The following is an 11,857-nucleotide window of genomic DNA, read 5'->3' as shown; positions in this document are numbered from 1 at the left end:
GTACTGTAAATTGAAGGCCTTAGAGGCTTCAGAAATCAGAATAGAGGGCATATTTATGATCAGCATAATTTTTACAGTCATCTGGGAAGTTTAATTGAATTTGATTTTGTGTGATTCGTAAGGGCGTGTTTGGCCCTCCTTATTGTGAAAAGCTTAAGTGTGTGATATATACATATATGGATAGGCCATGTGAGTGGAAAGCTTATCATTTTGAAGTCAAACAAAATATCTAAGAGAGAGAGACACAGAACCGTGAAAGAGAGAGAAGAGAGGGAAATAAGATCATCCATGGAAGCTTGGAAAATTGAAGAGATTAAAGGGAAAAACAAGGAATTGAGTTAAGGTATATGGCTTCAACTATTATCTTTGTAAATAATTCATCTACTACATGAAATCAAGGATTGACTTGGAAAATTAATATGTAAATGAACAAGTGTGTTGGGTTATGAATGAAATGAGTTAAACTTAAGAAATTGAATCTTGATTTCCTTAAATTTGCTTGAATTGGGTTCAATCTCAAGAATGATTCATGGAATACCAAGTTTTGGTGTGAAGATCAACCATGTGTAAGATGTATTTGTATGATTTTGGGGTATATATTATAGAAGTTTGATTATATAGGAGATGAGACTTGAATTTCTATTTTTGAGGCAATGATTGATTTGTTTAAAATGGAATTATACTTGATTGATGTTAGTTTATCATGTTATGAGATAATTTTACATGTTTTTGAGTGATTGATGTTAAGAACCAAGCTTAAAAATGGAAAAACCAAGTGTTGGAGCAAAAAGAGCCATTTTCGGACTACAAACTGTCCAGAGCCGCACGTGCGGCCCTATTTTCTGCACGTGCCGGAGACAGCTCTGTTCAGCCAACTTTGAATAAGTATATCTTTTACCTCCGGACTCTGTTTTGAGTGATTCTTGAGCCTAAAATCAAGCTCCGGAAGTCTAGTTTCCAATGGTGGTGGTCTTACTCCCAAATTCTAAATACAAAAATAGTTATGCCCAAATTAGTGACGAATGTTCACTTTCTGTCAACCAGTTTTGTACCATTTCTTCACCTAAAACCATTTCCCATCGATTCCTCCTATTTTCTGAGACATGGATTATAACTTATTAAGGAATAATGAGCTTGGTACCACCATGGCTAATGGATTGAAGGATCAAAGAGAATAAGTAAAGGATCGATTATAATCTCATATTATGTGTTGTGCATTGTGCTTGTAGGTCGAGACGAAGACATCGCCCCATTACTACTAGGAGCCGATCACTGTGAGTAATAGTCGTGTACGAAATGTTTCACTTACTTCCTGTGATTATGATTTATGTACTGTTATTTGTCAATGGCCTATTCCATTGATATTGTGCTTTGATTCAATTAATGGATATGCTTGAATAAGGGCATTGAAATGGACCTAAGGTCGCTCTGTCCCTAGTAATAGACGTGGGCTCGAGGCCGTTATGATGTGAATTGTTTTGTCCCTATTAATGCAGTGATACACTTGCCTTCTGTTAATAGTTATTATTAATGTTCTGTTATCCACAAGACAACTATGTCAACTTGTAATAAACCATGAGAAAATCTTTGTGCACTATTGAGTGATAGTACTGTAGCAGTACGTTTTGCTTACTATTAATAGTTAATACTGACGTTCTAATATCTGCAAGTTAACTATCTGAATTCATGATGAACAAATGGAACATATGTGTATTATGTAACTATGATATCTTTGTGTATCTGGAATCATTCTGTTTTGCTAATGATGGGCCCGAGGCCAATCTGTTGATATCTGGGCTTATAAGGCCGTTCTGTATTATTTGTGGGCTTAGAGCCGTTCTGTATTACATCTGGGTATAAAGCCGATCTGTATTATATCTGGGCTTACAGCCGTTCTGTGTTATATCTGGACTTACAGCCGATCTGTGTTATATCTGGGCTTACAGCCGTTCTGTCTTATATGTAGGCTTACAACCGATCTGTATTATATCTGGGCGTATAGCCGTCCTGTATCATATCTGGGCTTATAGCCGCTCTGTATTATATATGGGCCTGAGGCTGTTCTGTGTTACGCGTGGGTCTGAGGCCGTTTTAAAATATGATTATGAATAAGATCTGTATATGGTTTGATATGCATGTTTACATTCCTTAAACCTATACCCATGTAACTCACCTCCTTACATTGTTATTATTCACTGAGCCTTGCTCACTCCGTTTTTATGTATATTTATGTAGGTGAACCATCGGAGATTGACACTAGAATGGTATTGAGGTCTACTTATCTGCCAAGCTGCTTGGGGTACGCCTCCGTGTTGAGGCCTTAATTTGTGTTGAGAGTCGTATAAATTATTAAGTCTTATGTAAGTATGTGTGAGATCTATATAAATTCTGTGATTGTATGTGTAACTCTGGGAATGTATTTAAATACTTGAATCTAATTAAATCATCATGTATGCACAAGCTCAATGGATGTTGTCTTTTATTGATATTGCTTCCGCTTAAGGCCCCCTATGTGTTTAAATATTATTCTAAATTCTATTTGAGGCCTACGTACGGGCCGGTCATGAACCAAATTTTTAGGGGCGGGTTTGGGTCGTGACAATTATACCCTACTACAGATCATAGATACTGCCTAAGACATATGTACAACAACTTTAAGGCAAAGTACAGTGGTTGTGTGTTGAAAGACCTATTCTGGAAAGTGGTATCAACAGGAAATGTGAATGAATTCAATTCATGGATGAAGAAGATTGAAGAAGCTAATCCTAAGATTGGAAATAGGAAGATAGCTATGAAGTGGTTGAGGGAGACTGACCCTGCCATATAGGCAATGTCACATTTTTTTTCTCAAGAAGCAAGTGTGACATCCTTGTCAACAATTTGATTGAGTCATTCAATTCTTATATTCTGGAGGCTAGAGAGCTACCAATCATCTCTACGTTCGAATAGATCAAAAGGAAATTGAGGCAAATGATCCAAAATTAAAAAGACTGGAATGGAGAAATACACTGGCTAGATACGTCCTAATATTTATGACAAACTAGATAAGTTGAAGATGGAATCAAGGAATTGCTTTGCAACCTGGTGTGGACAACTGAAATTTGAGGTTGATCATTTTATGAAGAGGTACATAGTGGACCTAAGTACTAGGAGATGCAGTTGCAAGAGATGAGATTTGTCTGGTTTGCATTGTAGCCATGCCATTAGTGCCATTCAAATCAATCATGAGCAGCTAGAAGACTATGTGCATGAGTATTACACCAAGTCTAGGTACCTGGATACTTATGCATTCATGATACACCCTGTTCCAGACACACATGAATATGAGGAAGGTGGCCAAAAATTGAACCCACCATAAGCAAAGAAATTAGCAGGAAAGAAGTTAAGAAACAAGCAAGCAGATGAGCCAAGAAATCCACACAAGGCATCAAGGAAGAGTATCAATGTGACATGTACTAAGTGTTTGCAGAAGGGGCACAATCAGAGGTCATGCAAGAGTAGGTTGCATCCTAAGTAAAAAATGGTGAAATTCAACGTATATTCATGCATTCATTTATTGTACACTTGTTGTTACATTTGTTTGTTCTTCTAACTTAATTTGTTTGTCACAACAGAGATCTACTAGGGGCAATCATTTTCATCTTAACTTGCATCGACTTCTACTCTTACTCGAACAACAAACATCCCATCCAATTAGGTAACATGATAGCAGTTAACTTTTATATTTGACTTGTAATTTCAATATAAAGTTTACTTCAACTTAGGCCTAATTTGTTTATGTTCCTAACTTTATTTTTATTTATTAAAAAAAAAAAATTTTAAAAAAAAGGATATGGCTTCAAAAGTTTAAGCCCCGCTATTTGAAAATTTCAGCGGAGTTTTCCACTTGAATGTTTCCTAACCCTCGCTCTCAAAATTAGCAAACGTCTGTGTCTCTGTGTGTCTATCTCATGAGACCTGAAAATCTACTGAAACAACAAGAAGAAGCCCTGACAACCCAGAAGTGCAGCGTGGGCTGTCCGGTGCTGGACCGGTTCCTCCGCGGCGGCATCCCCTGCAACTCCATCACGGAGCTGGTGTCGGAGAGCGGCTGTGGCAAAACCCAATTCTCCCTTCAACTCCTCCTCTCCGCCCAGCTCCCCCTCTCCCTCGGCGGCCTCTCCTCCTCCTCTCTCTACCTCCACTCCGAATTCCCATTCCCTCTCCGCCGCCTCCAACAACTTTCCCATTCCTTTCGCTCCTCTCATCCCACCCTTTTCTCTTCTCACGACCCTTGTGACCGCATTTTCCTCCACCCTCTTCACTCCGCACACCAACTGCTCGATCTATTGCACAACAAGATCGAGTCTCTTCTATCCAATCCTCCCCCCAATACCCATTTACCCATTAAGCTCATTGTCATTGATTCCATTGCAGCCCTGTTTAGATCCGAATTTGATAACAACCCTTCTGATCTTAAGCGCAGATCTTCTCTTTTTTTCAACATCTCTACCAAGTTGAAGTCATATGCCAATAGGTTTGGTCTTGCTGTTGTCGTTACAAACCAGGTGGTTGATTTTGTGGGTTCTTCTGACGGGTTGAATGGGCTTAGGGTGGGGAATTTGGCTTGTTTGTATTCATCTGGGAGACGGATTTGCCCTGCTTTAGGCCTTTCATGGGCCAATTGCGTTAATTCAAGGCTCTTCTTGTCCAGAAATGAGGAGGTTTTAGGCAAAGAGACTGGTTTGGTTGATGATGATGGTTTTGCCCAAAAACGAACAAAGCGGCAAATTCATGTTGTTTTCGCGCCTCATTTGCCTGAATCGTCTTGTGAGTTTGTGATCGTGAAAGAAGGGGTTTTTGGGCTTGAAAGATAATTCATTATCTTTCTTTAATAAAGGAAATTTGAGTTGTTTGAATTCATCTGGAAGACGTGTTGGTCCTACTTTAGGATTATCATGTTAATTCAAGCTTGGTTTTTTGGTGAAATGAGGATATAATAGTGTGTGAAGAGACTTGTTTGGCTGATGTGGGTGGTGTTGATTTCATCCAAAGACTAATAAAGTGGCAACGTCATGCTGTTTTTGCACCTCATTTTCCTGAATCAATCTTAGGAGTTTGTGATTGTACAAGTTGTGGTTTTTGGGGCCGTAAGAAAATGATCGTTCTTTGAAAGAGGTACAATGTAGGAACATCAGCCATAGTTTTGAGTTTCTGTTCATTTATCAAAGAGAGGCAAAAGAAATTTCTATTTTATGGTTCTTCAATATAACTTTAGTTTTAGTGCAATGAAATAGAGCTATTTTGTTTCATGTGTACTTATGTAAATTGAAATCCTAAAGTATTTGCACATTGACATTCTTTCTTTTCCTTCCTCAGTTTTTATTGGGTGATTTTGTAATTCAGGCTGATGGTGTACTCATTGAATGATCTCAAAAAAAATACTCACTTGTTCATTGATGTTGGTATCTTAAGAAACCCTGTATTTGTATGATATCAATTTTGGAGTATAATTTAATATCACTTATATTGTGTCGAAATAATTACTATACTGGGAATATTTTGTGATGACTATGCTTCTTTCTATGGAGATTCTAGTTTAAAATTTACGTTAAGAATGTTAACAAAGATGTAATTCGAAACTTTTCAACATTTATTTCTCCAAATGTTGTGCAGAAGTTGTTTCAAACCTTTGCTTCTGAACTAATGCCAAACTTTTCATCCACCATGGCTATGTAGCTTTGTTCAAATTCGAACAATCTTCTTGCTGCTATCTCATCATATTATATAGGATAGTATTCGACTTTTCCCAAGACTCAGTAGGCTAGACTTTGTAGGATGTGTGATTGAGTTTGAAATTGTCTGGGGGACAAGTTGTCTGCCAAAAAAAAAAAAGTAAGTTTTGATACACTACTGATTAAATGTAATTTCTTATAGAGTAAATAAAACTGACCTTCCTTGAGATTTGGATAAAATATAATAAGGTTCACAAGTTTGACATAGTTATATCAAGTGCCCTTAAGATTTTAATTCACATAAAACTTAGCCCATTTTTGTTAGTAATTTATTAGTTATATACATGAACAAATAATATTGTCATATCTTTTGCATTAAAATGTATATTTTACATTGTTTATCTGTCTTTACATCATTTGCATTAGTCCCTTTAGATTTACTAGAAGGGAAGTTGGTGTAATTATGCGAAAATTGTAAGGCTTGTTATATTTTCTCCAAATCTTAGGAGAGGTAAGTGTAATTTACCCTTTCTTATATAAGCAATGCGAAAGAAATATTTCATGAAGAGAAAAATAAATAAATAACAAGTCTTTTTGTTTTCATTTTTTCAAAACTATTAATTAGATCTTAGTATAACTGGAGACCATCTTAAGTCATGTTGTTGGTTGATATAATCTAGTAAGTGAAAAAATAAAAGTTTTGGTGAAACTGTTCAACAAGTACGCACTTGATTTGTATCCTAGTTCATGTTGGATTACGTAACTTAATAAACATATTTTACTCATATCACTAGAGTTTTTTTTATTTTGCAAATGTAATCATCGAAACTTCAAGTTATGAGTAGAATTGCGGAGATAGATTCTTTGGAAATGCAGGGAAATGAGGTTCAGGAATTGAGAAGTGAGAGGAGGGAGTTAGGTGCGAGGTTAGAAGAGTTGTCTCTTAGAGAGCAGATTTTTTGGGCACAAAAAGCAAATGTGAGGTGGCTGAAGGAGGGGGATGTTAGTTCTAAGTTCTTTCATAGGATTGCGGATGGAAAAAGAAAGAAAAAGTTTATTAAGAGATTAGAAGTAAGGCCAGGGGTAGTGGTGGACTCAGAGGAGCAAATAGTCCAAGGGATTTTTGAGTTTTATTCAAATTTATTTTCAGAGGATGGGTTAGTCAGACCTGGGATAGAGGGGCTAGAGTGGAAGCCTATTGATCAGGAAAGTGCGACTTGGTTGGAAAGACCTTTTGAGGAGTTGGAAATTAGGGAGGCAGTTTTTGAGTGTGAAAGGGACAAGGCTCCTGGACCGGATGGGTTCTCCATGGCTGTATTCCAAGATTGTTGGGAAGTGGTGAAGGGGGATTTGGTGAGAGTTTTAATGGAATTTTATGAGACAGGGGTGGTCAATTTATGTGCAAATGCCACATTTATCTGTTTGATTCCTAAAAGGGAAGGAGCCATCAGAATTGGGGATTTTAGACCAATTAGTTTGGTGACATCACTTTACAAGATTCTGGGGAAGGTTTTGTCAAAAAGGTTGAGGGCCTCTTTAGGGGATACAATTTCTACGACTCAGGGGGCTTTCGTGAAAGGCAGACAGATTGTCGATGTGGTTCTGGTGGCTAATAAGGTGGTCGAGGAGTGTAGGAAGGCAGGAAAGAGAGGTATTATGTTTAAGGCAGATTTTGAGAAAGCATACGATCATATGGATTGGAATTTTTTGGATTTTGTGATGGACAGAAAGGGGTATGGGGAGAGATGGAGGTCTTAGATTAAGGGATGTTTGGCGTCTTGCAATATGTCAGTAATAGTCAATGGTAAACCTGGGCAAAGTTTTAAGGCATCTCGAGGGTTGAGACAGGGTGATCCTTTATCCCCCTTTCTCTTCATTTTGGTAGCAGATGTGTTAGGAAGGCTGGTGGATAGGGCTGAAGAGGTAGGTCTTTTTGATGGTGTTTAGGTTGGCAGAGATAAGGTTAGTGTGACACATTTGCAATTTGCAGATGACACTATTTTTTTCTTTGAGGGAGACGAGAGCCATATGGTTAATCTCTATTCGGTGATAAGGCTTTTTGGGGTACTATCTGGTCTTAGGATAAATTTAGAAAAAAGTAGGGTAGCGGGTATTAATGTGGATTCAAGTTTGATTCAGAGAGTGGCTGAGTTACTGGGGTGTGGTATAGAGATATTTCCGATGAAGTATCTGGGGCTCCCGCTGGGAGGTAATCCAAGGGGTGAGGTGTTTTGGGATCCGGTTGTGGAAAAGATAGGGAAGAGGTTAGAAGGATGGAGAAGGGCTTTACTATCTCGGGGAGGCCGGTACATGTTGGTTAAAACAGTGCTAAGCGGAATTCCAATTTACTTCATGTCTGTGTTTAAGATTCCAATCAAGGTAGCAAAATTTATAGAGAAATTATTTAGGGATTTCCTTTGGGTAGGGAAAGATGAAGGACGGAAGGATCATTTGGTGAAGTGGGAAACGGTGTCTTTATGCAAGGAAAATGGGGGTTTGGCCATTGGTAATATAGCGGCTAGAAACACGGCTCTGCTGGGCAAGTGGTTATGGAGATTTCTCATTGAGTGTGATTCATTATGGCATGCGGTTATTAAAAGTAAATATGGGATTCAGGGTAATGGTAGGGATTCTCAGGTGGTCTCGAGAGGTAGCGAGCGTGCTCCTTGGAAGTCCATTTCCCAGATTTATCCCGTTTGGTCCCAATTCATTTCTGTGAGGGTGGGTAATGGGGAAAAGGTCAATTTCTGTGAGAATGTTTGGGTGGGTTCCTCGTCTTTGGCGGAGATCTATCCACTATTGTATAGCGTTTCTCAGTCTCATTATGTTTCTGTTGTGTCTGTGGCTTGTTCTTTGGTGGCTCCTTTTTCTTGGAATTTTAATTTTCGCCGGAATCTTCATGATAGGGAAGTTCTGAAATTGGTATCTCTTTTGTCAAGACTTGAAAATGTTTCTTTGGTTCCATTATTGGAGGATAGGTTGGTTTGGAATATCCATTCTTCGGGTTCTTTTACTTGTAAATCTTTTCTTGATAAAATTATTGATTCATCTCATGTACCTCAGTTTCTATTTCATAAAAAGATTTGGAAGGCATGTGCTCCTCTTAAGGTGAAAGTGTTCATGTGGATTTTGGTTCATGGGGGCACTTTGACAAATGATCCATTGCAAAGGAGGAGACCCTTGCGATATCTTAATCCTCAATGGTGCATTATGTGTTGTAAGAGTGGAGAGTCTCTGGATCATCTCTTTTTGCACTGCTCGGTGGCTAGGCAGTTGTGGCATATGGTGTTTGGTTTGGGTAATGTGGTGTGGGTGGCCCCAAAAGGATGTGCTCAAATGCTATTATTTGATTTTCAAACTTTTGGAAGGTCAAAGAGGGCTAAGGTGCTTTGGAGTGGAGTCATCTCTGCAATCTTTTGGGTCGTTTGGATGGAAAGAAATGCACGTGTTTTTGAAGGAGTTGTCCGGGATATAGACTATTTATGGGATAGGGTGAGATATTTGGCGTCTTTTTGGGCCTCAGCGAGCTCGATATTCCGAGGGATTCCGCTTTTTTTGATTGCGGCAGACTGGGTGTCAGTTTGTACTATGTAGTTTTAGTTTGTTTCATCTTTTTGTATTTTCTTTTGTTAAGTTTTGGTTTTTGTTTTCTGTCTTTCTTGTAGAGGATGCCTTATCCTCTTTTTTCTTGGCCTTGTGCCTTAATAAATTTTTTTGTTTCTTGCTGATAAAAAAAAAAATATATATATATATATATATATAACTAAGGTAGGAAATACAATTTTATAATTTAAATAGACAAATACTTATCAAAACAAATATTTAAATAGATGACAAATTGGCATATTTTGTTGAGGATGACTCTGTTGTCTGTTGGGTTCAGGATGATGACCAAGGTCTCTGTATGAGATGTTACAATGCATGGCGATGCCCTAGCGAAGCCATTGCAAACTGATATTGAATGATTATATTCTCTTTAGCTCAAGTCTTCAAAGCCACAAAGATTGTGCTGTTCAAGAGAAAAGCAACTGAGGTAGGTTGAAACTACTGAGCTAAAATGAGTCTAAAAATTTGAATGCATTTGGGTCCAGGTTTCATCAATTACTCAACAAACGGATACTTCAGGAAAGATGGAATTCTTAACCATAAGGTTGTTTTGGGGTGAGCAGGCACTTGTTAACCGAGGGTTATTGTGCACTGACCATCTCCTCGCAAATTGGCCTAAACTGCAGAGTTATAACGTAGAGGACGTAGCTGTCCTACTGGTGGAGATGATACTGAAGCTATTGTAAATACTTTTAGGCTGTGTTTGGTTCATAGATTTGGAGAGGGATTTGGAAATGGAAAGGAAAAAGGTACTACATTTCACACACTTTTCTCATTTTCATTTCCAAATCTCTCTCAAATCCATGAACCAAACACAGCCTTAGGGATGGAACACTTTCACATGTTCCTAGTTCCTAAAATGCAGAAGAGATTTGCCAAACCAGAAATTTGGGAAGATTTTTTTAGAGCTCATTTCCAAGAATAAGTTGACAGGAACATTCACTTAAACGAGATTTCTTCCATGGCAACAAGTTTTTGATTCACATTATATGTTGTTAACGATTGATGATTATTGTTACTTGTTTTAGTTAGGTATAGTTGTATATAATTATCATGATTTCAGTTTACCTTTCTTTTTTGAGCAAATTCAATATTGTTTTGGTTGGCAGTTTCAACTTGCTTTTTGTTCTCTTTATATGCTAGAGCTTTTTGTTCTCTTTTTGATTTCGGTTTACCTTTCTTTTTGTTCTCTTTATTAGCCTCTCAAGAATTCTTTCACTAAAGAAGAAAAGAATTCTCTGCCAAGGATTATGACCCCTAAACATTTTCATCTCCGGTTATGGAGAGATCTTCAAAAGGTGGAGGGAGAAGTGGCTGACCTGGAGAAATTTTGTTCAAAATGTGAGCGGAAATCATTTTATTCCTATTACTGTTTTGGTAGACTGTACGGCACTCTGGTGTCGCATGCCATTACCATGGCTGGTTGCGCAGAGGAATTCACATAATCACTGTAAATAGGAAGGCAAATTCAGGACCACTTGAGCAGGTAACTATAGTTGCATGAATGATGAATTAGTGTACCCTCGGTATGATTTCATGACTGAAATGGTTGTAAGTTTAGATCACTCTCGAGTTAGTGTGGATGTGGTAGGTGTTTTTTTTCTTCTTAAAATCCCTTTTCATGTAACTATTATCCAACTGCTTCAAAAGATGGTCATTATCAAATTTGATTGTTTCAAATCCAAATCTTTTAGATAACTATCGCAATACGTGCCTACTTCTAATTACATATAATATCCGCACTGTACACGTGCAATTTGTTGAATCGCGATGCTCAAACAGCATCAAAATTTGTTTTTGCTCAGATGAATAAAAATCTTGAAGTGAACTTTGTCAAATTCAATAATACCCCATTAAAGTCCAGAGGCATTGCATTTGCTTCATCTCTAATTTTTAGCCCTCTATTGTGTACTTTGGGGAGATGTCTCAATTTGGTGCTCTGTTGGGTTATGATTAGGAATAGAAATGTAATTCACCCCGTTTAGTAGAATTTTGAGAATCTTTTTTTTAATTTTTTTTCTCAAATAAATTTAATTAGTTTGTCAAAAATAATTCTTCAAAAATATCTTTAAAAATTATTTTCTTTAAAAAAATTCATATAAATTTATGATTATTTTCTATTTTTCATCAAATTAGTTTTATTTTAAAAAAAAATTGAATACTCAATCGAATAATGATAGGCTCAAAAGAATTTTAAAAAAAATGTTATATAAACTAATAAATTTTATTAAAAATTTGTTTACTGATTTGTTATGTAATAATAAAATTTTAAAAATTGAAATAGAAGTAATGTAATGTTATGATAGGTTCCCCATACTAAGAAATTTTTTAAAAATTATACATTATTAATTACACTTATTTTTAAACAAAACGCATATTTTTTTTACACATGTTTTAAGAATATATGTTAACAAAGTTCTAATTATTTTTATTTTTTATTTGTTTTGAGAAAAAGCAAATATCCATTAATTCTTGAAATTGTTTACAAGCCAAGCTAGTGTATGAGCTGGATTAATTACAGATCGATAGACTTTAGA

General features: G+C 36.9%; 2 protein-coding genes across 3 annotated transcripts; both read left to right on the top strand.

Moving 5' to 3' along the window:
• The first annotated feature begins 3,832 nt into the window (after positions 1-3,832).
• Positions 3,833-11,000, top strand: XRCC3 (homolog of X-ray repair cross complementing 3 (XRCC3)). Of its 2 annotated transcripts, XM_028256919.2 has the most exons (3): positions 3,857-5,157; positions 9,598-9,747; positions 10,520-11,000. In XM_028256919.2, exon 1 carries the CDS (start codon positions 3,951-3,953, stop codon positions 4,854-4,856), a length of 906 nt encoding a protein of 301 aa, XP_028112720.2. In that variant the 5' UTR covers positions 3,857-3,950; the 3' UTR covers positions 4,857-5,157; positions 9,598-9,747; positions 10,520-11,000. The 2 variants fall into 2 exon arrangements, with proteins under 2 accessions (XP_028112721.2, XP_028112720.2); XM_028256920.2 differs by lacking the exon at positions 9,598-9,747 and having other exon boundaries at positions 3,833-5,157.
• LOC114310799 (uncharacterized) lies at positions 6,552-10,006 on the top strand. Its single transcript, XM_082918368.1, has 6 exons — positions 6,552-7,365; positions 7,507-7,637; positions 7,728-9,206; positions 9,598-9,610; positions 9,695-9,747; positions 9,806-10,006. The coding sequence occupies exons 1-6, from the start codon at positions 6,552-6,554 to the stop codon at positions 10,004-10,006; spliced, it is 2,691 nt and encodes an 896-aa protein (XP_082774494.1).
• Positions 11,001-11,857: the final 857 nt, after the last annotated feature.

This window comes from Camellia sinensis, chromosome 3 (assembly GCF_055761805.1).
Source record: "Camellia sinensis isolate YWXY chromosome 3, ASM5576180v1, whole genome shotgun sequence".
NCBI lineage: Eukaryota > Viridiplantae > Streptophyta > Magnoliopsida > Ericales > Theaceae > Camellia > Camellia sinensis.
This window is presented reverse-complemented; position numbering and strand designations above follow the sequence as displayed.